Source organism: Argentina silus, assembly GCF_951799395.1.
Source record: "Argentina silus genome assembly, chromosome: 6".
Classification (NCBI taxonomy): domain Eukaryota; kingdom Metazoa; phylum Chordata; class Actinopteri; order Argentiniformes; family Argentinidae; genus Argentina; species Argentina silus.
In genome coordinates, this window is record NC_139660.1 from 8,846,994 (window position 1) to 8,874,645 (window position 27,652).

Below are 27,652 nucleotides of genomic sequence, written 5' to 3' on the forward strand. Positions count from 1 at the left end.
TCAGCGGGCAAGTGTCTGATGCAGATGCTAAGAAAAGAAAACCTGGACCAAGTTGTTGTTTGTACCTGTTGAATTTTATTTGTTAACCTTTCAATTCAATAACAGAAGAAAGACTACATGCAGGGGACACCGGAGCAAGGCCCCAATGACATGCTATAAAATAAATAGAGGTAACAGTGTGGGCCAGTGGGGCTGGTGGTAGTACCTCTCACACAGAGAGCTGGAGCTGAGAGAGGGTTTAGAGTTGCGCCTGAAAAATCTGGTTTCATTACAGTCAAAGAAGGGGAAGTTGACAGGACTGCATCGCTGTCCCCTCTACTCCAGAGAGAGAAAGTTTAGAAGAGATTCCAGTCCTCATAGGAAATGTACAAAATAATGAGGCCATGGGCCCATGTAGTGCACTCAGTAACTCAGTAAGGAGAGGGTCCTTTGGCGACAATTAGCCAAGATAGGAAGTCAGTCATCTCCAGTAGTCACCTTACTCAGATGGCCTAATATAGTCCTACACACACCAAGAAAGCATTACCAAAATACAATAATACCATACAGCTTATGTTCAGACATGCTCTTCAGCCTTGCCATATTAGAAAGGATTCTGCTACTTTCAGATGCATAATCCCTATGTAAAATAACAAAAAAAATACAGATACATGATTTTAGTTGTTAATGATGTAAGCCCAGCAAACCACACAAATATTCGAGAGTGAGTGTACACAGTCAACAAAAAACAACCAAGCAAAAATTGTAGACCTGGCCTTTGCTGAAAGATTAGTCAGGAAACCAAATACTGCATATTTGACAGCAGCTCCACTCAAAGAAATTAAAGAATTACTTGGTCAGCCCCCAGTGCCTTCCAGAGAGAGGAATGAGGGTCAACAGTTAAAACTGACCTACATATAATCACAATGCCCATGTCTTATATGGCAGAACTGCTGTAGTAGAAAAGACAGGCTATCAATGGTTCCTACAGGGGAGAGGCAAATTTCTCATTGTCTCTCCCCTTCTGGGTGATGGACAAAAACCCTTGATGTTCAGGAAATTAGGCTTTAACAATTAAGAGGTTATTACAGTGTGACCTATTTGGACAGCATTTTGTACATACTGTACAACATCTTAATAGGTACAGAACAATTCATCAATAGGAAAATGAGCTCTACTGCCCTTGATCGAAAAACCTTGAGTGAATAATTATATCAGGGGTACAAGAAAAAATGTAACACTTCAATGGAAAAAAGTACCCTATAAAACGTGTTTATTCCACTTTTAGATAACCCAATGACCCTCAACACCTCAGTGTGAACAGTGACAACAAAGCAAATAAGAACTGCCTGTCTATGTAGGTGATGGAGAGATGCATCACAGTCAGAATGATTATACAATCCTGACAAAAGCAAGTTAATTTAGATAAAATGTTGACAGTTACACAAGCTGGCAGTGAAAGAAGCCTTTTAGTTTTTGTATTTCAGAATATGTGCATATGCTGCATTTAACACCCAGTTAGTGAACACCATCTGATGGTTTTCATCATTCTCTTAATGCCTCATGTTCATAAAAGTATAGAATAGTCTAAAGCCCTAAAAATAGCCATAAGTGATGAAAAACATCAACCTAGACTCTCTAACAATGCTTAATACTTCAAATCAGAGAGAAAATGTCGACAAGAATGCCTCAACCTTTCATGTAAGTCCTTACAGACTTCATAAAAAATGGGATTGGCTGTGTGTCCTAAAACTCATTTCAACATACAATTAACCCTCTGCTTTCATTCGTTTCTGCGATAACTTCAAAGGATGTCATTCAATGGATATTTCCCTACCCCTCCTACATACCTCCAGATCCTCTAAATGGGATGAAAGTTACAGGGCGAGTGTCCAGGAATTGAACCCTCCCTAACCTATCCACCTTGCCATCACCTCTCATCCCACCCGTATCCACTTTCCAGTTAATTTCTACACTGCTGCATTAGTATGGACACAAAAACTTTGCACTTGCTAACGACTATTGTTCTACAAGTCCCAATTCAACCTGAAAAATAATATGTTCTGCTTAGAGGTGGAGTTGGTCCCTTTTCAGTTCCCCATCTCAACTGATTATAATTGGTATAATTATTACCAGCCTTATTTGGAACTACCTGCTACATCAAGAGTTTGCTTGTGACCACTCTATACATTCCTCTCTTTTTCTCGTACCTCAACTCATTTCACTAAAATAAATGTTATTCTGTTCGCCATTGTTTGAAAAAAAAAAAAAAAAAAACATTTTACAGATCCTCACAATAGAATCCAAAAGGGAGAGAAATGTAATGAACGAAAAAAAACTGAACTGCCAGTCTAATCCAGTCTTGAGGTGTCACTGAACCAAGATCTGCCAAATCCAAGTCACATTAAAATCACGATGATAGGAGCCAAAGAGAAGGGAAATAATACAGTAATGTGTCTTTCTAAGAGTCTATGAGGCCCAGCCCCTAGCTCTAGAAGCTCAGCTCAGTTGCCGTTGATCTCCATAGGGCCCTTGGGTATGAGCAGGCTCATACGGCCTGTAGCGCTGGCTGCACTCTTGATCACCTCCATCCATCTGCAGAAATGAGAGACAGAGCGACAGCCACAGTATAAACACGCAGCATAACTTCATATCCGCAAGGCTGACCTGTGAGGAGACATAGGACGCTCTCCAGAAAATTGTTATGGATTATGAATGACTGATGCAATTTGTTATATTACCTCTCAAAGGTGTACTCGCTCTCTGCCCGGAAGAAGTAAACGTGGGACTTGAACTGCAGCTTGAAGACATACTCCTTGTGAATGCTGTCAGACTCCTCTGGGGTGCTGACTGTGTAGCCTAGCAACGGCAGACTGGCCAGAGGGAAGTCGTCCTGCACATAGACAGAGGAGGGAAAACAAGCTTAGAGGCCATGATGAATTGGCTGTGATTATTCAGGATATTAGTATTCATGACAGTTTTTAAGTCTGTATTGTAAGAGCGACAAGCTTAAAGTAATTAGGCTGCCTCTGCTGTGCATATTTTGAAAATGTGTTCACGCCTCCACATCGGTAACAAGAAAACTGGCACCACATCCTGACAAAATGGCGACTGAATTGTGCACTTGCTGATAGGTGAGGCGAGTACCGTACCTGGTGTGTCTTGTAGAAAAACAAGCAGAAGTTGGTGAAGACCACCCAGAGCTTTTGCCAGCCATTGCTGTTCTTGAATTTCCTAAGGAGATACCCTGAGAGCTGGTTCTACGGAGAGGTGGAATGAAAAAAAGAGTAATATGTTATCAGTGGATGTTGAACAAACATTTTGCATGAATCATAATGGAAAATAGTTAATGAGTCAGAGCAAAGATGATATGTTTATGATATGTCTGTGTACTCCATGTCTGTGAGTTTGTCAACTGAGTACATGCCAACCAAACGGACTAAGTCCTCTGCTTGATGCTGCACCTCTGTCTGTTGGGAGTGTGCGACATGATTTGGCCTCTCCCTGTGGCACTGTGCCATGGCTCTGGTACCTGGTTCATGTGCAGGTAATCAGTGAGAGAGAGGTTCTGGTTGCGGTACCAGCACACGTGTGTGATGGTGTTGGGTCTCTGGCCCTGACCCAGGAGGTAACGAGGGGGGAGCTCCGGAGACACAGCAGGAGAGCAGAACGCTGAGACGTGGGCAGAGAGGCAGGCAGAGATGGAGAAGAAAAGAGAAAGATATGGAGAGAGGGGAGAGGATGAGTTAGCATGTTAGCACCCAGTGGAAGAATGGGGAGGGAAAGAACAGTTTGAAGAAAGTCCTCCGGGGCTGAGGAGGGGAGGTGTTAGTGACAGTGAAGATCATCATAGATTAGCTCATGCTTCTGTATCGTGGTCCTACTGTAACTTCAGAAACACAGATTGAAGTTCTCACCAAAGCAATACACCAGTAGAAGAACACAGAATAGAACAGTAAAACGTTGAAATGAAACATAAAAGACAGAATCAGATGAGGGAGAGAGGTGAGAAGGTTAATCATGGGAAAGAGTGGAACAGGGAAGTGTGGGTGAATAAGGACTGGGTGGGGGTGAGGAAATGCCGTGAACACCAGAGCACGTTGCTTCATATTGCCAGTACTGCGGCACTGTCAGTTGGCCAACCCAACCCTGAGGGTTGTATTACATGTTCAGGTAAACACTACCAGGGTACCTCTAGAAAGACGACAAACTGCCTCAACCAACTGATTGATGATTAACTCCTGAGTGCCTGTGAGTGTGTGCTCTTAAGGTGGGCAGGGGAGGAGTACCTCCACAGCCAGGCTGTGATCAGACATGGACACACTGGTGTTGCGGTGCCAGCACACATGCATAGTGGTGTTGGCACGGTGGTGCGTCTGCTTATCCAGTGAGCTACGGGAGGAGCTCATGTCATCCTCCGACTCCTGCTCCAGAGAAACCTCGTCAGACGACCCTGAGAAAGGAGGGGGAGGAGGAGAAGGATGGCAAGGGGTTTGGTTGGAGGAGAGTGGGGAGGCTTTAGCTGCAGATTTAACGGGAATGGGTATTTCTAAGGCAAGATCAACCCACTAAGAGAATCATCTGGGACAGTTCCATGACAACGTCAGATCCACACACGTACAAAACAACAACAAATATCACTGGTTTCAAACCAATCTCAGTCCTATGGGATTTTGCAATACAGCAGATCAAAAGGCTAATAAACACACAGGTGGTGAGAATTCAGTTCAATGTTAAAAACACAACTTGCATGAAGAACAGTGAAGAAGCAGTAAATCCTAATCACACAACATTGAGGGTATTTCAAGCTCTTACTATTGGAGCGATCACAGAGTCCAGGGTCCAGAAAGATGTCTGATTTCTCCTGTGACTTCTTGGCCATGTCGATTGCCATGTTCAGATCATCAATCCACTTGCCCATCTCCACTTTGGAGCTGAAACCATAGATGTGAATTTTACTGGTAAATGGTTTGGAGAAAAGTGTGTGTGAGAGAGAGAGAGAGAGAAAGAGCACAAGAGGAACATCTCTCTGCTTACCTGGCTGCCACTACAATAGTCCGCTGGGCAGAGTAGATGGTGAAGCAGTGGGGCACAGACCACTCATTCTCACTCTCCTCCACCTGAGGAAAGAGAACACATGCACACAGTAAGATGGATGACCAGCACAGCAACTGCCTCCCTCTGGTCACCAACACTGGCCAGACCGCCTTCTCTCCACACAGCCAACTCTACAGACGGAACCACCTAAGGTTACTCCTCCTGGGAATGAACAAGAACAAAAGGAGAACAGAACAGTGAGACAGAACAGATCACAGGAAGGCCTGCCAAGAGTCTCTATTGGGGCATCTAGATCTGACACTCTAAACCAACATGGGGTTCTTTCCCATCCATTCACAGGCTCAAACTCTCCTCTCTTGCCAATGCCCACATTTAAGCGCTGTTTTGTCTACACAGGCATAGGAGGGAGGAGAGTGGGGGTTGGGCGTCCAAGCTGACCGAGCTCTGAGTACTCACCGGTGCATCCAGCACTATGAGCTGCAGCCAGGAGTGAAGCAGAGACACATAGATTAGGATACCCAGGCACCCTGAGGTTGTCTCACTGTCTGCCAGACCCTCAGGCAACCCCCTCACTGTTACTTTACTCTTAATGCTACTGACTCTTTCTGCACCGGGTTTAACATTACAGCACCCTCATTCGCCAGAAAATGCCACAATGAGGAGCAGTCTTCGAGACAGGTCTTCAGAGCAGAGGTTGTCCACAGGTCAACTGATACCAAATGTAGTTTATACTCACAATCATGCCGTGCAGAGGCAGCTGGCCATGGACTTTGAATTGGTTGGTAGCTGTAACACCTTTGCTTGTGTATAGGAGCATGTCTGAGAACTGAAAAAGAAGAGTGTAGACCATGAGGTACAATGGACATAAACTACCACTGTGTGAGCTAGTTTCAGCTGGGAGATTACAAATTTGTCTGAAACATTACTCACCAGGAAAAACATCCTTTGCTGCAGCCCTTTTTTCGTAAGCTTGTATAGACAGCCTTCTCGAATGAACTCCTAAAAAACGGTTCACAGAGTTCACATTAGATACAAATCAACCTTTACATCTGAAACTGTTTCACAGCGCCCCCTGTCACCCTGCCTAAGGTATTGCACTCACCCTGCCTGGTGCAGTCAGGTTCTCAATACCAATTAGGTCCCTCTGCAGCTCTGTTAGCTTCTGAAAGTTCTCCAGCCGGATCAGGCTGCTCTGTAGCTGAGTGGCTATCTCAGCCACCTCCTTCAGGGCCTCTGTAGGGTCACACACAGAGATTAGCCACAGAATATTCACCAAAAGCAGAACTACCCAACCCTGGTCCTCGCCAACTGATCAGGATAGTGTTCCATCTATTCATTCAGAATAGATTGTTATGATGTATTCAGATTATTAAGGCATCCACAGATACAACAGAATCTTCAATGATCCAATAAGCTGCTTGGCTAACTGGTATCCGAGGGAGCAATAAGCAGGAACAAGCCTATCCTTTGAGTCTCACCCTTGCAGTCGTCATGGTCGCGGTGGTCTGGGGAATAGTGCTTGCACAGTCTCTCCAGAATGAGCTTGTAGTGCATGAGACGCTGGATGGGCTTGAGCAGGAAGGTATTGAGGGGCAAGTAGCACACCTTCTGCAGCTCAAACTCTTTGTAGACAGTCTCCAGCTTTTTCAGTCGTTTGGTGGCTTTCTCCAGCTCCGTCAGCACCTCGTCATGCTTCTGTAGGTAGCTGGTGAACTCCTGAGGAGTGCAGCAAAAAAACAAGCTTCAGTCAACCCTGTAGCTTCAGTCACAAATGTAGTTGTATGCTTACAAATGGAAACAATGGTTTATTCCATCTTTTTGTACAGCGGCACAGCGTGATGTGGAAAGGTTGTTGGTGAGTAAGCCTGACTTATGACTGACAACTGGGACAGCCTCACCTTTAGAGCTATCATGTTCCTCAGCATCACGTCACCAATCCTCTGGTAGTCCCCCTTGACATGAGCGTTAGAGCGCCCCTCCCTGGTGAAACAACAGATAAGTCTGAGTGGATAGATCTAGTTATTGAACAAGTATAGCTACAGCATCAACACAGTGTTTATGCAGACAATGGGAGCAAGACAACTGACCAGAGAGCCAGCCTCTGGTCTATCTCCTTGAGGAAACCCCGATGGAACTCATAGATGGGGTCAATGTTGGAGAAGAGCAGGGTCATCAGGCCTTCGGGCATAGCGTTCTCTTTGATCACAGCACTGCGGAACCACTGAAAAATGCACAGGAAAGAGGACTTAAATCCATTGAAAGGCAAACAAACAAACATATAAATGGATTGGGATGGGTATCAGCTCACCACAGTGATGACCTCCAGGTCTTTCAAGTAGGTCCTCTCTGTGGTCAGAATCTCTTTGGCAATGAAGTAGGCCTTGTCGGTGGGATATCTCTGAGGAGGAAGAGAGTTATTCATGTCAAGACTGGTGTGAGTACAATATGGATCAGTGAAAGTTTTCAACCCGAGATGGACAAGCAAAACAGTAACCACGGTGACAATCACAAACGTCCTCCTCAAATTATAAGAAAACAACTTGATTTTGGCAATGACGACATTACATATTTGTACATTATCACGATGGGCAAATACAAAACACATGCTGTCATAAATCTATCAAAACAATGGCACTGTTATAATTGGACATAATACCACAGTGCTAGTAGCCAACTACACACCAAATCACCATGCAGGAAAACATCCACCCTTCCTCATTTTCATTTGTGCAGTGTTTAGTGTCTGATTTGTCTAGATTTAGAATGTGAGTCTGGGGTGGAAGGGTGGCATGTGAGCAGTGTACCTTCCTCCTGCCCTCCTCATCCTCATCTAGTCTGGCTGTGCCCACCTCACTCAGGATGGGGCTCTGAAGGGGCGAGGGGGCCTGGCCCGGGAGGCTGAGAGTGGACATCTGGAAGGAGGGCGAGAGGCAGAGGGGACTCTTGGAGTTGAATGGAGAGAGCTGCGGGCTGTCCATGGAGGAACCTGTGAGAAAACATTTAAAAAAAAAGAAGAGATCAAAACCAATTTCTCTTCATACAGAGAGTGAAAATGACACGCCCAACATTATTAAAATGAGCTTCTACTTGCAATGAATCCCAAAGGACAGTGTGCCTACAAAAACAGGAGAAATGTGCTCTGAATAATCGATGAGATGTATATATTTGTATGTAAGGAATTCTTAAAATAAGAATAACAACATGAGAATCTTCATAAACACTTCCTATTGTTCATCCAAACTTCCCCATGTATCCCCCTTTGAAAGACCCATAATCCTACAGGCAACAGGCTCCTATGACAACTTCCTGTGTATTTTAATAGAAACAAGATTAAGGATTCATCAAACAAATTTTTCACGCTCACACACACATCGGTTGACATGAAAGGAGAGAGGGCAGGGCAGACCAAGGCAAATAATAGTTCCCACATTTTTTTTTCAGCCATTGTTTTCAGAGCTCTAGCCCTCTAGAATGGGGCCAAATGATTTATCGCCAGCTCTTATATGAAGCTGATTACATTACATAGAACTGTCTTAGGGCCTTTGTGAAGGCTGCGTGACTCGCTGTTGAGCAAAGTGGGGAGAAATGGACGCAATGCTAGGTTTTACTCTTCACAGAGCCTTGGGAAGCCACAGCTGTTCTTCCATTTTTCAGAAAAAAAACAACGAATGGAAAGACAGGGGAGAGAGAAAAAAAAAAAGAGGTTACTCTTCGACCCGGAAATAATTCCCTTAGTCGAAGCTTATCAGGAATGTGGTCGGCCGGCCGGCAGTTTAACTGGAGTGCCCCGTGGGGGATGACACAGGCAAGGAGAGGATGGACAGCACAGTCTCTGCACAGGGGAAATGGGGGTTGCTGTGGAATGACTTGGCTGAGAGCCTGTCTAAACAGGGAGCACACACACTAGGCTGGAATTAGGCTGTGGAATTTAGTATTTGAGGAGCACCACCCCACCCCCGGCACCATAACAGAGTCAGCCTATTCACCTCAGATCAGAGTAAATTAGTACATGTATCGATCCACTGAAACATCCTGTATGCAAGTCTCACATTTAATGTTTTCTGAAACCACAGTGCACTTTATCGTAGTGCTCTGAACATTCATCCGCTCTCAAAACACAAACAGATATTCAATGCGCCATTTGTTCTCAGGTGAGAGCTTCACACATACAGGGAATACTGAGGAGACCAAATGAAAATGAGTAACATGTGTAACCATTTCTGATACATATGAAAGCAGACAGATGCTGTATGTAGGTGAACTATAAGACGACATGCACTACCCAGGTACAGTAGTTCAACAAAACCATTATTAGGAATGTGTATGGTAACATTGGAAATGGAGAACATTTTAAAAGAACAGAAAACAAAACGTCAACAGCTTTATTGACCTAGTAATTTGTGGGGGCCTCATTGAGGCGGTTGGAGAAACACATCAAGATGGTATTACAAGCCTGCAGCCACTTGGTGTTGGCACTGTTTGCCCATGTGTTAGAGTATGACAGTGTCTCCCTGTTCACTAACCTGGTGTGTAAATACAAATGACTGGGAGGTTAGGGTTAGTGGGAGAGAAGGCAAAATCAATCCATCTAACATCTCTTTCTAAGCCTCTAACTTGCAGGTGCTACTTATGGCATTCTTCCTACGCTACTGGTCAAGTTGTAGGATGAGCATGTCTTCTCTACATTGAAGCCATACAGTTCCTAGAAGAAGGGAAGGGGGCGTGGATAAGAATTACGTTCATTTGAGGATTATTCAAATTAGAAAGCCACAGAATGTGCCACTGAGCAAGCTTTATGAGAGTAATTTGCACATCATTACGTATCTGATTAAAAATCTATTTGGTGGCTATAAAATAATCTTAAGTCTGACATACAGTACAAGGTACCCAAAAGTGATTACTTTATTTTTTAAGAGAAAAGAACATACAAACATAAGCACACTTTGTTGAAAATCTGTAACCATACAACCGTTCAATAGGAAATATGTGTTGCATTATTTGATGTTCAAGTGCAGTTGCTTTAGCCAGTTGAATATTTGTTTCAGAACATCATCGACTAAATATAGAGGGGGGATGGATAAAACTATACCCAAGAATAAAAGCAAGGTTGGTCTAACAGAACAAGGATAGGAAATTGGTAACTTCTTAGTAACAATTGTTTTTTTTCCTGGTATATGTTAAATGAATCACCAAGTCCATCCAAGAGTCATAATTAGGTAATAGCTATGTAATTACATTGTTACCATGTAATTTCCAGGAAATCACTGTCAATCTTTCATATATGAAAATCTTTGTTGTTGCTCAGTGTCTTTCACTCGAGCCACAAATGTAATAGTTTGGTGGGGCCACTTTTATAGTTAGCTAACTATCAACACTTTAAGATAACCTTGCTTTAATCTCAGTACATAGTTTAGAAGAAAAGGGTTATTAAGACCAAGTTTTGCAACTGCTGTTTTATCCAAATAAAAAAGGTAATGGTTTCCAAGGAAGAGGAGCATCAAAAAATGTCTAGCAAGCTAAGAGAGACACTAGCAGATGAAAACACAGAACCCTGCCCACAGAATCAGAGTGGAGTTGCAGGGATGTGTGCAGTGTACTGCCAATGGTCTCTGTCTGTTTGACCTAAAGCCCCCCGTGCCCCTAGGTCACTCAGGGACTGCTGTCCTCACTTGTGATTGTAGAGAGGCTCCGCAAGCACGCCTCTGAGAATGAGATGTGTTTTCAGATCGTATGACGATTTACCTTTGATCAAAATGACAATGAGAACAGGCTACATTACAACATAGCTGACCACTTCATGATCATAATTGCTAAGTACACTTTATTTTGCTTACGAAATGTCGCCCCCACCCCCATTTCGACATTTGGCATTCAGAAACACGTATAGAAAAATTAATAAGACCCTCAGATATCCAATATATGAATGCACATTTACTGAATGAGTAGAATTATTAGTACTTAAGGCACCAAGAGCAATAAGCAAATAAACATTGCTGAAGGTCATTACCCTTCAGAGTCAGTACAAGAGCTACAGTACCATGTAGACAAATCCAAACAGATTCTAGAATAAGTGCACGGAAAGAAGAGGAAAGTTTGCTGTGCAGAAAGCCGAGGCAAATCTGCCTTCAGGCAGATTAAAGCGGGATTCAAATGACAGGAAATTAAAATGGGACTTGGGGAGTCAAGACTGTTATGAGGAGGAAATGACATCAGTGTATTAAGAGAAACACCACTGCCTATGTTTATTCCAAAAGTATATCAGGACTTCATGTACTATGGCACACAGTCAAATGTTTCCCACACAGATTGAATGTTCCCCACTCAGAATCCAAATACTGTACATATCTGTGGTCTCGATGTCAGACTGAAACACCAGTCTGATGTACTATGGACCAAAACATGTTGCTGACCGACTATGGCTTTGACTGCAAACATTTTAAATTATTAAGTGACACTGTATATAAAAATCAACTGGAATCTAATTCTGTCTAACATAAACATAACAAGAACCAAAGTGCAAAAAGCCCCTGCTGCTGCTGTTTCTTTCTTTAAATGCCAATGAAATGACTTAAGAAAACTTAAAGTGGCACCAATTATAGCGATAACTTTTAAGTAATCTGACAAATGTTTAAAGTAAGGGATACCATGCGGTAACTGATGAAAAGCTTTTAAGTGTATCTACTCTATATAATTAACAGCATGTGAATCACAGCATAGCAAATTACAATGTTTGCCTAAATTAAGAGCTCCATCAATTCCCTATTATTTTCACATAAGGGATATAATCATACTGAAAAATGTTCCTAAAGATTTACTGAAGGTACTCTACTTAGCTTATAGTAGATTAAACATCTAAACAGTTATTACTGTTATCATTGAATCGGGGAGACTTCATATATTTGTTACATGGTACATTCACTTGTTGGCAGTGGTATCAACAGTATACTTATTGGCTCAACAGCATACTGTTTACATTCAACTGAACTTAAATCAAAAATATGTGCTGGTGTCTATTTCAATGCACAGAATACACGTGATATCTAGTTTTAAATTTAATAGCTGATTATATGTTGCGTTTCTGCATTGTGAATAAAGCATTAATTGAAAAACAATTAAATTCCATAACTTCCATGAATTCCACAATTGTACAATCGCAGCCTCGGATATCTAACACGATCTGCAGTCCGTCTGCAGTCTGGATATGTAGGGAATGGTAACGGGTAAGGACCAGCAGATGTCACCATGGCACACAATCTTCAAGACAGCAACTGGATAAAGGCTCTACAAAAGGCACATTGTAATTTGTAAATTTAGCACCGATCCACTAGGCCTGTATGTTAAACAAACCAAGGAGAAGCATCAACTTCATAACTACCCCTGAGATCTGAGTGGTATGAAAAAAAAGTGACATGTCGCATATCTGATATTATTGAAATGTCTAATTGAAGGACACAAACTCTAGTCAGAATATAAGCACTACTATACTATCAGTTATGAAAGTGCTGTAATATTGTGAAAATCACATTGAAACTTTACAAGGAACAACTGAATGGATGACCTAACCTAAAATTCATCCACAACAGCTCGAAGTTCTGTTCTTTTTATCTACCAACATCTATTGGGTCGCATTTGAAAAAAACAAAGCGTATTAAGTATTGTTTGAACAATGAGACAATAAGAAAAATGCAAGATCTTCACATGACTTCCCCTAGGATACTCAAACAAAAACAATGACTATTCAGCTAAGCTAATAAAACCTAACATTTACAAACATGAAATAATGCATTCATAAGAATGCCAGAGAAGCAACATGTATTAGTTGTAAGAATATTCTCATCAGATGGTCATAAAAATCACTGAAAATTATTCCATACAGAAAGTACCAGCTGTCATACTGACAAAATCAAAGCGCAATCAAAACCACTATAGTTTATGTTGTTCAGAGGACTGAACAAGAGATGCAAGAAATGAATTGACTGAAATAGATAAACCCCCACAAAATCTCAATGGCTGTTTGAGGGCTAGCATGCAAACATATTCCATCAACAATCTCTCTAATCATTATCGATTATACTTCTTGTCTTTCAAACATTTAAATCATATTCCTGTACACTTCAGCATTGTGCCGTTGCTGGAACTTGTTCTGCAACATGAGCTCACAAAAAATTAAGAGTGTGCTTTATCATGTTTCATTAGTAAAAAATGGCGAGCATCCAAGCTCAAAGCTAGATGGGAGTGCATGAAAAAAAAGGCAAAACCTGCCTATGAAATGAATAGCAATGACATCAGGTTAAGTGCTATATTATGTGGCTCCATTTCTTTGCCTATGGCTAAGACCCACATCAAAAGGCAAATTTGACAGCCAATGAGTGAGGAGAGCCTTACATTTTAACATGGGGGGCTTCCAGGGAGGTCCCCAAGCGCCAGTGCTTGTAGGTTGTGGCACTGAAGGAGAAAGCCCTCCACCCCCGTCCCCCCTGCCAATGGGTTACTGTAGAAGAGGTTCTGCTCAGGAGGCAGGCCGCTGTCGGAGCCCCAGTCTGAGTCAGAGTCCGAGCTGCCATTAGCAGAGCCCTCTGTGGCTGTGGGCGGGTAGCTGAGCTGCTCAAGCTGCTCCACCAAGTCACTAAACTGCACAGCAGAGCTGGTCTCAGAACGCACTGAGCACGCTGGAAAGTTGACCATAGAACTGGCTTCTGACGGGTTGTCAGAGCCCGGCAGGCGGAGGGAGGACGAGTCGGGCCCACCAAATCCCAGTGACAGAGAGTCGCCAGCAGAACTGAGCCCCAGGTTGTCCAGGGAGCTGCACTCTGACCGGTTGTTGACCAGTGAGCTGGTCTCAGAACGACCGACTGTGCTATCAGAGAAGAGATTGGTGTTCCCATTCAGGTCCTCAAGGCCCAGGCTATAGACCCTGGTCTTGCCGAGGTCAGCATCCCCATAACCAAATTTATCCCCTTTACCCTCAAACCTATAAGCATACGCCTCTGCCCCCCCACCGTAAAAGGAAATTTCAGTTGGGTCGTCATCTATGAACTCTTCAGTGACCTGCAGCTGTGTGTTAGCCAATGAAAACAGGGGTTTCCGCCTCGCACGCAAGAGCTCAGCCTCGAAAGCCTCAGGAGTAAGAAACGTCTTTCTCTCCCCCCCTTCCCCCATGCACCCAGTCACCCTTCTCCCACCTTGCTCACTATCCTCATTGCCATTTTGGAAAGGCTGCGGTTGGTAAGTGAAACTCTCTACACACACAAACGAGGGGCTGCAGTCTCCTGCTGCCCGAATACAAGGGGCACCTTGGAAGGCGTAGTGAGATGGGGGGGCAGCCTTAACAGGGTCTTCCTTCGGGGGGCTGGGGGGCCTGGCAGGCTGTTGCGGGGGCTGCTGCTGCTGGGGAGGCTGTGGAGGTTGGCTCTGCGGAGGCGGCGTCTGGAGCTCTGTCCGTGGGGGAGAGCTGGACACATGCAGGGAGTGGAAGGACACGGTTGCTGAGGATGGGGAGCCGGGGACCCTGAGGGTGTCATTGAATGACAAACTCTGAAATGATACAACAGAGACAGGGAGGGAGAGACAGAAGGTGGGTTGGGGAGGGGGTACATGAGTTTTCCCATGACTATGCAACTACTGTTGAAAAAGCTTTTGCCTGTCACAGAGATGCATTAATCCTCTAATCCTACTAACCTGTTTTGGCAAATCGGGAGCCAGGGAGCGACCAGACATTCTGACTTTACTGTTCCTCCTGACAGAGATACAATCACAGATGAAGCTTGCACAAAGGACACAGGAAAAATGTATGCCATCACTAACATTGTAGTTGAAGGCAGAATGTCACACACACACACACACACACACACCTCTGGTATGGTGTCCTCCTTGCGCCGCTGTCCCTGACATACTCCACTAGTTGCTTCTGGGTCCTCCCACTAACATAGACATAGTTTAGAGTCACAACGCAGAAATAACCAAACACAACTAATCAGCCTTTGAGCCTGTGTGCACTGACATGGGTTGACGCTGTATACTATATGGTACATTGGAAAGGGTTGCAAACCGATAAATTATACCTTGTGATATTTTCTATATTTTACATAGACTACCAAATATACCACAGTATAATACAGTGGTAAGTATGAACACCTGTATCTGAAGGAGGAGCCTCTGCTGAAGAGGATGGCTTTGGTCTTCGGCTGAGGCTGGTCAAACAGGCGGAAGAAAGAGTGGTGTTCCACACAGTTCTTCCAGAACACTTTGCACTGGTCCCGACTGGCCATCATAAACTCCAAGGTATCCTGATGAGGGCCCTAAAATAAAAAATATATTTTGGGCAAAACCTTCAAATCACATGTAATATATTTGGTTTTGATTGCTGTTAAAATGTGTACTACATGTAGTAAATAATACAGTTTTAAAACAGGAATGGTTTAGACTCTGAAATATATGCCTTCTCTTAAGATAAAGAAATACCTACATGAACCTCTGGGTGGAGCTTGATCAAGAAACGTTTTCTTTTGAAGCTCAGCTTGCGAATCTTGGACCAGTTGAAGGTATTTATTTTGGTGTTGCCCTAGAAGAAAACATTTTACAAAATAACATTACAAATCTGTTTTATTTTACTTTGGTACATTCTCAAAGCTGGAGGCATAGAGGCATGTGTGGGAGAGTGGCAGTCTGCAGTCACCTGGAAAACCTGGAGACCTATATGAGCTACAGCCAGATTGATCTTGGTCCCCTCTCGATCTGCTGCCGGGTGGAAGCGTACTCCATACATTTCAAGTTTACGGGCAATCTCCAGCACCTGGAAATCTGATTCGGCTGGAGTTTGACCCCTAAGGAAGAGATTGTAGCGGTAAGGGTGATAAGTGAATGTGCATATTGATAATCAAAACAATTCTTGTAAATTAAAAGACTACTGGTTATCAAAATCTGCCAAAAGATCGGGAACGGCTGCGCTTGGTGGACTAACATGGGTAATGTTCACAGTATAGACGATCCCCCCCCTCTCCAACCCTAACCCCCCTGAGGAATACAAGACACAACCACCCTAAATCCCCTAAAGCCATCTCCAAACCCTTTCAGGACTTTAAGGAAATACTCTAAACTCTGATTACATCCAAACAACATTCACGGAGGAGGATAGCCATCCAATCATCTAAATGTTTTCTAGTAAGTCCAAAACTACATCGTGCTTGGGGCTAGCTACATGCCAGATCATCACCACATTCTAATTTTGCTCATCCTTTAAGCAGTAAAATCTCCTTAGGGCCCTCCCCTGCCCTACTGGCCGTACGGCTAATAAACAGGCCTGAGCTGGAGATTAGGGCAGGGTGCTAGGAGCCATGCACTTCCTCAATGAGAGCCAGGGGGGAGAGATTACCACAGTTCCCCCACTGGCCCTGTCTGCTACGTCAGTTGAGGAGGGACTATCTATTGAGACTGAGAGGCACGAAAAGCCGTAGGACAATACTGTGTGAACAGGGAACGATTGTGGGAAAGTGCAGTGAGTGGTTCTGTTAAAGCACCAGATTACCATTAAGAGCACAACTCTGAACTGGTGCCAAACTCTTCAATACAAGTCATTGGAGAGATCACAGTTATCTGTTAAATCTCTGAATGCCAATGCAATTTTATCGTAGACATTTGTTTAAAACAATACATGTTCAGTAGTGAAAAAGCAACAACAACTGCTCAGGAATGTATCTCATGTTCTGCTTCATTGTATGATGTCATTCAAAGCAGCATTGAAATGGTCCATCAAGTTATAGCAGCAGAACATAGTGTTAAAGTGAACCAAATTCGGATACCACATTCATGGTTCATCCAACATCCAGTGGAAAATTCCAGCAAACAGTGGCATTAAATCACAGCACGGTCCGCCCTGAAAATGCAAACCACAGACAGATACTTGTAGAGGTTACTGAGGAGCATTGGCATGTTCCCATTAAGACGGCCTTTGGGAAGAAAACTGTATCAAATGTGTAATTTCAACGATGAAGAGGAAACTCTTGTCCTGCATGCATCATCTTGGAAATGTAGTAAAAAAATAAAATAAAAATTTCTACTCCAAAGAAAACTTATCTGCACAAAGTGAGGTGGACAATGTAGGACTGGGAATGGCAATAAGAGAAAACAATCCACTTCTGTAACATGAAATGCTTCAGGTGATCTGTGTGAGGACAAAAGAGGCAGCAACTCACAGGTGCCTGTGGTGGAGGTCCATGATCCTCTCCTGGACCCTCTCCTGATAGGGCAACAGCTTGTTCAGCTTCAGGAAATCTCTGTCTGCCACATCGTCATAGTCACCAATCTCCGCTATGAGTGATGCATGGACCAAGGAGAAGAGGGGGGGGGACAGTATTATTCATGTTGTAGCAACAGGGTATACTAAAAACATAAAGTACTAAATAATGTCCTAAAAGGTAATCATACTAATCATTACCAGTCATACATGTGCATTAATAAGTCCTTGCGGGGTTTTAGAAAAAGCTGCATTATCAATATCTGATGAAATAATGCAACTGTAACACTTTGTTCAATATACTGAGAAAGGAAGGCAGATGGACATACATTGGACAAGATGAGAAGCCAACAGGGCAGCAGTGTTCTCTGTGCAGGTCAACCTGCCCTCAATCAGGTCTCTTTTCATCTGAAGGGAAAACAAGTACCTGTGGAAAACAGCAGAGGGTTTACGGTGCCATCTGTTAATGTTTATCCAGCATAATAAGCAGCAATGTTTGTTAGAGGTCATTGGGACAGTTTCATCATCAGGTCATCAAAATAATTACTTAATTTCACTTGAAGTCAATAAAAACCTTTGTCACTCATTCAATGCATTTCATCTGTTGTGTAGTCACAGACCTGGTGTATTCCTCGTGTAGCTGGCCAGGGTCTGGGGGAAAGAACTTCACCGACAGTCTGAATAGTGTATTCATAGGTCCTGAAACGTATAAACACAACAGTAAGCACAGAGACATACTGTAGCACTCTACCATCTCATCTCATTTGTTTAGAATGGAATTGAAATGTGCAGACTTACTCCTCACTTGTTTCACGATGGGTTTTGTGGGTTCCAACCAAACCTGAAATTGAGAGGAGCTATGAATGGTCTTCCCAATTGTATGTATCAAGCATGATCACATCATCACAACTCAGGCATGATCATATCATCACATCTGGGCCCGATTGAGTGAGGAATGCACACTCTATCACCACACCACATCAGTGTTCAGCTCATCTCTCTCGCTCCCTTGCTTTTTCTGTGTTCAGGCCAGAGTCACGCGTTTTCTCGCTCACATTACAAGCATCTGAATGAAACCTAACCCTTCACTTTACTAAGAACATTTGATTAATTAAGTGTATAAAAACAGTTAATACAACTGTCTACATCAATTCCATTTCAAATTGTTGTTTGCAGGACCCTATGGCCTAACCATTGCGTAGTAGATTGCAATAGAGTATGTTGATAAATTTGTCACAGCTGATAGACCTTCACATTAGACTACACACTTTATATGGCAAAGAAGCAAGGGAAATCAACAGAAGATAACCTATGATAAACAACATGATAAATGGGAACCATAACAATTGCCCTATTAAAAATGGATGACTTTTAATGTATCTGTATTGCTGTCTAAAGGACAAGCATTTACAAATGGTCTTCATATACTCAAAACAATACTAATTTGGCAAATCTCAATATATTGTTTTTAAATTGCTTTCCATGTGACGCAACTGAACCTCAAAATATCTCCTGGAAAGGCTGCTGGATCTTGTAAACCTTGCAGACATCTGAAATCTTTTTGGCTTGAAATAGTCACCGGCTCCATCCTCTTTGAAGTAGCCATTGTAAATGTTTCACATCTGTCAGCTATTCCTTTCCATACATCTCATTTTCCATTATGACCAGACCATTTCTAGGTATGTTTCAAGAACATCAAGTTCTTACAGTTTTATTTGGCCGCTTGTGCCAGACAAGTTAAAACCAATACTTTGTTGAGTAAAAGGCATGCCTCTGAAGTCCAGAGAGCAGCTGAAAAAATACTAACTTATTAGACTCAGGATCCTCTATGGCCTTTCCTGCTTTTCTCAAATCATAAACATAACTGACGTTTCCATGTGAGCTGGTTGTCCAATTTACTAAGGAAAACCCAGTCAATTGCACAGTTAGTTGAGTACCTACCCAGTTCATCTGCATGTTCTGGAACTCCAAGCCAAAGTAATCACTTTCCATAAGATTGCATCTCCGGAACACTTCAGAGAGCAGTATCTGTCCATCAGCTTTGGACTAAAGGGAGAGAAGAGAAGGGATCAGTGTGTTTTCCTGCCAGAGTCAAAACAATTAGAAGAAATTACAACATTAAGTGCTAGGGCAAGGGAGACCAATGTATATATATCATACATTTTATTTGAGGCTTTTAAATAACTTTACTGAACAGATTGAATTTCTAGTTTGTGCCAATAACTTCACTTTCATCTCCTGTATTTTTGTTCCAAATCGAATACAACTTCTATACAACTACTTCAAAGACATTGTAGTTATATAGGCCTAGTTAGAATATGACAATATGACAGGGTTACACAAGGTAATTCACATTTCATGAGACGTTTAATCCCTTAAAACATAAGTCATAAACATAGTTGAGGTGAATGGGGTCAGGGAGAAATGTCTATGGTATCTGTAAATGATCCACTTCACTGAATTTGCAATATTGTCGGTCCGATAGCAGTGTCCGATAGAGAGGGTTGTGCCTGTGTGTGCCAACAAGTCCCTGGACAGACTACTGTAAATTTACAGAGAGGCCAAAAAAGATCAGCAGAAGTTTACCTTCGCAACGCTATGGGGTTTGTTTTCACTAAATGAAGGACTAATTACTATGTACCAGGAACACACAGCACTTGGGGTTTGGAATCATAGCCTGTGACTTTTTGAGAAAATTATAGAGGGAGACATCTGGTTGTAATGTAAAATTGTATTTTTAAAAACCTTATAAAAAGGTCCGGTTTGCATTGGCAAAACTCAAGCAATACAGTTCTCTTCAAAGACTAACAAGAGATGTAGCCATAACGCCTTTGTTTAAGGTCGATACCATTACACACGCAGACAGATTCACTGTCTGCATTTACTTAATTGGTATTTAGTATCCTCCAGATGTTAAAAACCAGCACCACATCCAGGAATTCCACGTTTAAATGAAAATGGGAAATGGCCTGTTTTTCTGTTCTCTCACACATGGGCAGAGATGCGATTTAGGTTAATCCTAAACAAAACCGGGGTGTCGCCATTAAACACTGTCTGGATAAGAACCTTTCAGAGGCACCTCCCTGGCCTGCTGGTGTTAATCATTAACCGTGTAAAAGAATGTAGTGCCGTTGAGAAAGCTTTGGTAGTAAATAAAATACTCCGGAGCCTCCTCCCCTGGGATATTCAGCATTAGGCCGATCTTCCACAATCAGATGTCTGAGTCTTCCAGTGCTCAAATTGCTCCCAGACGCCTAGAATGAGGACAAGGTGTGCCACTGTTAGACTGTTATGCTTTGCAAGCATAGTCTTGAACACCCAACAGTTTTTTTTGTAGCAACTGTAGACACACAGGTGGCTCTGCTGCAATCCTACGATCTTACACCTCATTTCATATAAAGCATAATTTCTACCCGGAATGTCACCACAATGCTGTACTGTGCAGATCATTTCACTCCAAATGGCTTCCTCCTCCACTGGCCAAGACTGGTACAACCAGTGGGTACAATCAAGTCAGCTTTTTTTATAGTGTGCATAGCCTGTCGAGACAATTTCTGCCAAACTTGGCGACATACTCCAGCTCCAGGGAGCAGCAAGGTGAACAAGACTTCACAGGTGTGTTTTTAACAATTACCATGTTCTTTTCAAAACATTAACATAAGGAATGTGTTGACATTAAACAACAACAATCAATGATATAGGTGTCCTTGGGTGACCTGAAAGGCGCCTCCAAATAAAATGTATTATTATTATTATTATTATTAATGAATAACTTCTGTGTGGAATTGAGTTACTCACAAAAAACAGAATGCTTCGATAGAATCAATTATGTATCTTCTACATGCACTGTGGTGACGTATTGTCCCTGCCCAAGTATGGTAATGTGAACCAGAGTAGGACTTTCTTAGTCTCATCTCTGAGCTCTACCCAGAAGGGCAGGTTAGTGGGTCACCCAATCTAGCCCATGCAGCAGCAGGGATTAGAGCAGAGCAGATGTTTCTCTGGCAGTGAGATCTTCCCTCATGTTTACAAAGAGGAGGGGTATGAGCCAGGCTTTCAAAAGAATCCATGTCAGTGTGAAAACTCTACCCATACTCCAGCACAGAGGAAAAGTAGAGACAGAGAGAGAGAGTAGGAGACAACAGGATTCCGTTTAATTGAAGGCCATTCTTAGGTATGGTTAAACCAAAAGGCAGTTCAATGTTCCACAACAGTGAGTGAACAGCACGCAGCACACTCACATAACATCCTGCTGCCAGCAGGTTTGTGTTGGGGCTTGTTTCTGGCACAGTGGGAGGTGCATTGTCTAGCTCTTAACACTGGGCTGAGATTTCCCACAAACACACCATTTACAACTCCATACACATGTGCTCATATTCACCAAGAGAGAACAAGAGTCCTTAAAGCAAAGTTATTAAGGTTAAGGGTCATTGCTTTCTTTTTTAGTCAATACCATTTTTAACTTGGAGTTGTGTATAGTTCTTGTAAGCCTAGGCACCAAAACTAGTATTAATAGTACTAGTACTATTAATAGTATTAAAAAGAAACTCAATGGTTTTCAATGTGTGTCACTTTATTCCTAAAAAGGTCAAAAACAGGAACCTCACAAAACCCTCTAATGCTTGTATTCCCTAAAGGTGATGTTGAAAAAGAAGGTGTGTTACAATCTTACCCTCTTTAATTGAGGAAGCCAACTACACAATATTCTCAATGTTGTTTGCTTTACGTCACCTGTGTGTGAGACACACCCTATGTACAGCCGGCCAGAGAGAGTTTGTCAACAGATAACACGATGAATACCGGTAATCAGGGGAAGGGCTTAAGTGTAGCTGTGCCTCCTGCCACCGTCTGTCTGTCACCCAAATGGCACTGCATCACCAGCTTGCTACCACACCACACTGCACACTGACACCAGCATGTCTAGAAGAGATGCATGGTGCATTTTCTGTGCCAGCCAACACTTTCTACAAATCACCAAGAAAGGACAATTACCAATGGCTTAGACTAGCGTGACTGGAATCAGATGGATTTTAATGAGAGTTTAGTTTTTAAAGCCTCATTCAAAGCAAAATGTAAGGACGGCCAAAATGTAGAACAGGTTTGCCATCTTTTTAGTCGCAGTCTATACATTTTATACATTTAGCAGACGCTTGTACCCAGAGCAACTTGCAATAAGTACATTTGTCGAGAGTAAGTGAAACAACTATACATTGCAAATATGAATCTCTATCAGAACAGGTGTCACAAGCAGTCACAGTACACGAAAATGGGAAGAAAATAATAGTTTGTTGAATTAATTGCAATGTATGGCAGGATTTAAGATGGGAGTGTGGTGCAAGTTTGACAGCTGTACTCTCACTGTCAGAGATTATAATTGTGTGTATGGCATGAGCATGCTTTTCGAGCTGCAGACTGCTGCTTGACATAATGCTTAATGCTAACATTGTGATATTCCTTTTCTGGGAACCATATGTCATGCATGCTGCAGGTTCCTACTAGCAGTCAAAGCTTCCACAATGATGATGATGGCTTCCACATCATCACTTCACAATTTAGGGGCATACATATAACTTTGTGGTTTCATCAAACAACATCGGTGGCACTTTGACAGATTATTGTACTGTACTATATTGAATTGTATTTGACTTATATTGATCTAGTATTTACAAAGAAATTATGTAGTAAAAAAACACAATTTGTAACTACCCATGGCATTTCTAATGAATCCCAAAAACAAACAACTAATTCATGGGTTGTTACATTATTAGCATTTTATGATGCAATTAATTTATAAATACCTGGTTAGTTATGTACCGTAAAATAACTTGCAACTCAAAAGAGTCATGAAATTCTGGACAACTCTCTGGAACTCGTCACCTAAAGGGTTAAAGGTTTAAAGGCCCGTCGTTGAAATTCCTTGGCAAAACGTCCTGTAGGGCTTCTCAACTTCACTACTGAGTGCATCCCCTCCCCCCCAGCCATGCCCAAACTCAACATCAGACACACTGCTCATTTAACACTAGAGGCTGTCCCTCTGTGTCCCTTACTTGGTTGTCAACCTATTTATGTGCTTGTTTGCTAATGCTGAGCGAGGCCTGTCCCACCTCCCCTCCACCAGTCCCCGACTGCACTGCATTCTCACACTGCTTGGTTCCACAACACACCCCCCGCCTTGTGAGTTTGAGCTGAGAGCAGTGGTGAAGGCCAGCAGAGGGGCTGGCTGCGCTGGATAAAAGAAGCCTGTGTTCCCTGTCCTGCCTCCCCATCCCGAGACCACAAGGCTGGGCTTTCTCCTGCATTGGGTGTGGGAGGGGCCTGGTGGCCATGGACAAGAGCTCTACAGGCAAATGTCTGCTGATGATGACCATGCCAGCTACCTGCAGCAGATCAGGGTCAGTACATCAAAGCACATGTTTTAGTTGGATTTGTCCTCCTACGCTTTCAGATAGGGGCAAACATTTTCATAACACCACTACATTTTCTCAAGCAGAAGAGCCCATCATCTGTTGAAGGTCACAGGAATTTGTAGCATCAAACAATGCAATGTTGTATCTATTCTTGCATGCAGTCAGCAGGGGAATAGATAAAAATTGCAAAAAACTGAATAATAGGTCTGCAGAAAAAAACAAGAAGAAAAAAAAAAAACACAGAGCTACAATAATGGAATAACTCCTTAGATGAAAGATTAATTCCTAAATATGGAATGGTGACGTTTAAACAGTAAATTAGCTATCTAGCTAGACCTGTGAGAACTAAACCGAGGACTTCATTGCACTACAGAGCATATTTGTGTCCAACCCCTGTGTCATTGAGCAGATAAATACTATTCTCTCAACTGGGCCCCAGCTCTTCAGAGTGAATTAACACAGACGTTTAGCAGCAGTAGAGGCAGCGATAAACAGAACGTCGTCATTTGGACGCCGACTTGCTCTTGGCACACTGCATTCTGCTTGAATAAGGGATTGGTGTCACCCTCCTTTTGCTGTGAAGGGACTCAAGGACAACTCCTATTACAACCATTTATTCTTGTCTGTCTCATCCATCAGCAGCATGAGCAACTATTCATTTTAACTACAGAGGTCAGTGCATATGCAGTGTAACAGAATCTAAAGGATTCCTTGGAGGTTTCATTCAATAATGACATGCAAATTGAACTTGAATTGTCTGTAAAATTATTTTTGTTTAAGGCTGGGAGACAACATATGGCGCATAACATTATGAAATGTCTGCCCCAGCAGTGACCCCAAACTACAGCTGCCAGCACCGTTATTGTTATGGCTGCAGAGAGATTTAGGTCAGGGCAGTTATTACAACCACACTTAACAAATATTAAACTGTTGTTATAAACAAATCCAATTCTATTACTGTGCAAAAACACAAAAGTGTCAACCATGAACATAGGCATGTTTGTTAATGACTCATCCTGTGTTAATTCACTGTGGAAACTATATATGGATATGTTTTCTCACTCCAGAAAAAGCAGGAAACCTCTTCTGATGTAGTGGCTTCCTCATGACTTCCGATTAGCCTTGTGAATGATGTCCTGCAGCCGCTCAGCCAGCAGGCAGGCAGACCACCAGTGCGGACCTAAAAATGTAGCCTATGCAAGAGAGACAACTAAATATGTGCTATGCAACTATATAAATATGATTTTGTTCTTAACATCCTCCCATTTCCAAAAATATGACCATTGTGTTAGCCAAAGATTTTTTTTTTTTTTTATAAGGACCCAATACATTCTTTGCCACCTGACCAAGTAAATCATGTACTATGTGGAAATGAGTGAGACACCTACAAAGCACAAATACATCAACCAGCTTCGTCCACTGTGTTTTTTATTATTATTATTATTATTATTTCACTAGCAAGGTTAATCATAACACTGGTAGCTTGAGTAAGAGGCACCAGAGGGTGGACACCATGTATTGAGTTTCTGTGGTGGCAATGATGATGACAGGGCTGGAGCCCTAGGGACAATGTGACCGTCCCACCACACTCGCACAACTCAGTCTGCCACCAGGACCACTGGGGTTACACAGGCTATAAAAAGATCTCAGGGAGCTGACATGAAATGTGGCTCCTTCTATGAACCAAATTGATAGAGTTTAGTAGGATGGCATGCAGTCTACAAGAGTATCCTGTCAAATTATTCTTGAATCAAAAGATTACTCATCAATGTTCAGTTACAGACAGATTTGTTGCAGCCAGGTCATTTGAAACAGATAGCCATGCTGCTCTCTCGCTACCTCCTTCAGTGAAAGAGTTGAGACACCAGAAAGATACAACTATTTACATAAGAGGGAGGAACCCAAAACCTGAGCATATACTGTACAAAAACCAGCATGCCAAATAGGCAGATGTTAGAGCGTTTAAGGCTTTCCTAGGCAGTAAATCGTCTGTTTTTCCGGTTGGTCCAACCTCCCGTACAGCAGGGGCTAGAATAGAGTACTGCCACTCCACTGTACACCCACAATGAGCACACATCACAGCCACAGTAAGAAAAACAGTGCCCTGGTGAGTAATACTAGGTCGCCCATGTAAGCAGTCTTAGAGGAGAAGGGATTTCAAGTCCAAAGCCATGTGGCAGCTGTCACCAACCACAGCGACACGCAAACAGGGCGGCTAAGGGGCCAGGGGTGATCTCCTGTCTCTGCATCAGATTTGGTCTCTTTTTCCTCTCAAAAAAAATTACCCACCCCCAAGAGTTTAAATTGTATTTCTTTGACCAACTTATTACATACAGTATTTTGACTACCACACAACATGTACCACACAATTCTGTGAGAATACATTGAAGCTTCTCCAACCACTGATTCAGGATAATGGAAGCAAGGATCTCAGAGAGGAAACTCACCTCCATGTCGTAGAACTCCTGGGATTCATCCAGGCCCTGAACACGGATCTGTAACCCTCTCCCTTGGCTTTTGCTCCCACTGCCAATGGCAGCACTGAGGGTCTGACCAGGCTCCAATGTGCTGATACCGGCATTGAACTGGGCTCCCAGCCGTGTGCCTGGAGTCTGCATGGCCCTGTATGAGCCCTCGATCTCACCCATTGCTGCTCACACCGCAGCCCACCGACTCACTCCTGCAAACACATTCATGACGAATCAGAGTTCTGTGCTGATAATAGTTTATTTTTTAGGATGTGGATCTGATCTCAGTCAACTTAAAAAGGAGATTACATTCTGTATCTAAATGAAATAACAAATTGACAGTACAGTTGACAAAATACAATGAAAGACACTTAACTAGTACCAGATAGAGACTTGTACTTGTGTGTGTTGTGGTGGTTTAGTTGCATTCTATTCCTGACTTAATTATTTCCGTTGGTGCATTTTTGTGGCACGCCAGCCTTGAGCACTCTTGAGCCTATCCCAAAATCTCAAAACACGTCGACATATTGCACCTTGTCCTTATTTTTGCCAAAATTAAATGGAAATATCCTTATTTAAATGATTAGCTGATTACATGAATAACACATGGTTAATGAAATCAAAATTCGAAAGAGGTATAGGCAACTCCTACATTTGCAGTTCAACTCTACAACAGAGGTCTGTGTCCTAACCTACACAATCCGAAGTTACCCGCATGTTGCGCCTCGGCAAATATAACTGGCCTGAAATTGATTTGAGGGACATTTTTAGTGCAAATAAAAGCTTTAACTGAACTCCAGAGTAGACAAAATAGGAAACACATTTCCGCCGAGAAATAACAACATGAAATAATACTTGAGAGTCCATATCCAACGGTGACGTGCAACAAGTTTGGCGACTTGTTGTGACATATACTTGTTGTTACATTTAGTTTTCCAATCAAAGCCAATTTGACTACGACATACAATAATAACAATGACGAGCAACGCAATCGAGGGACTAATCGATAAAGTAATTGTTCTTGCTAACCAATAGCAAATTGCTCTTGCAATGAAAAGAAAAGAAAAAACTTTATTATACCGACAAGAAAGAAGCTTACCTTGAAAATAAATTTCCCACTGATCAACGAATAACATTAAAGTGCATTTTGAGAATTCGTAAAAAATGTAGGCTCCTGCAAAAGTGAACCTATAGCAATAAATGTTTCATTAAATAGACCGTACCTTCTCTCTTTCGTCTTGAAATACTGGAACCTCAAAAACAGGATAAATGGTCGTCGTAAAAAGAGCTCACACAAGCTACTTTGTCATTGGCCAGAACACATCTAATTCGTCCTGCTATTGGTTCAGATTGCATTGGGTAATTACCTTGCAGAATACTGGTTGGTTGATAAATAACCAATGCAGTACTACTCTTCATGGCTATACTATTGGTCAACCTATGTCCTTTTTAAATACTATGAAAATCTGTCCTTCATTGAAAAAAAAACACAGATCCATCAAGACTTG

At 42.5% G+C, this 27,652-nt stretch overlaps 1 protein-coding gene across 2 annotated transcripts; it reads right to left on the reverse strand.

Annotated features, from left to right (window-relative positions):
* farp2 (FERM, RhoGEF and pleckstrin domain protein 2) lies at nt 1-27,430 on the reverse strand. Of its 2 annotated transcripts, none has more exons than XM_083672185.1 (27): nt 27,368-27,430; nt 26,124-26,356; nt 19,211-19,315; nt 18,068-18,110; nt 17,890-17,968; nt 17,599-17,696; nt 17,229-17,343; nt 15,713-15,860; nt 15,503-15,598; nt 15,172-15,335; nt 14,889-14,957; nt 14,716-14,773; nt 14,331-14,571; nt 7,842-8,023; nt 7,346-7,435; nt 7,125-7,258; nt 6,936-7,017; nt 6,516-6,753; nt 6,140-6,270; nt 5,968-6,036; nt 5,774-5,863; nt 5,017-5,099; nt 4,795-4,913; nt 4,269-4,432; nt 3,132-3,239; nt 2,721-2,872; nt 1-2,574 (listed from the first exon to the last, which is right to left on the reverse strand). In XM_083672185.1, exons 2-27 carry the CDS (start codon nt 26,322-26,324, stop codon nt 2,484-2,486), a joined length of 3,150 nt encoding a protein of 1,049 aa, XP_083528311.1. In that variant the 5' UTR covers nt 26,325-26,356; nt 27,368-27,430; the 3' UTR covers nt 1-2,483. The 2 variants fall into 2 exon arrangements, with proteins under 2 accessions (XP_083528311.1, XP_083528310.1); XM_083672184.1 differs by lacking the exon at nt 27,368-27,430 and adding an exon at nt 27,244-27,363.
* Nucleotides 27,431-27,652: the final 222 nt, after the last annotated feature.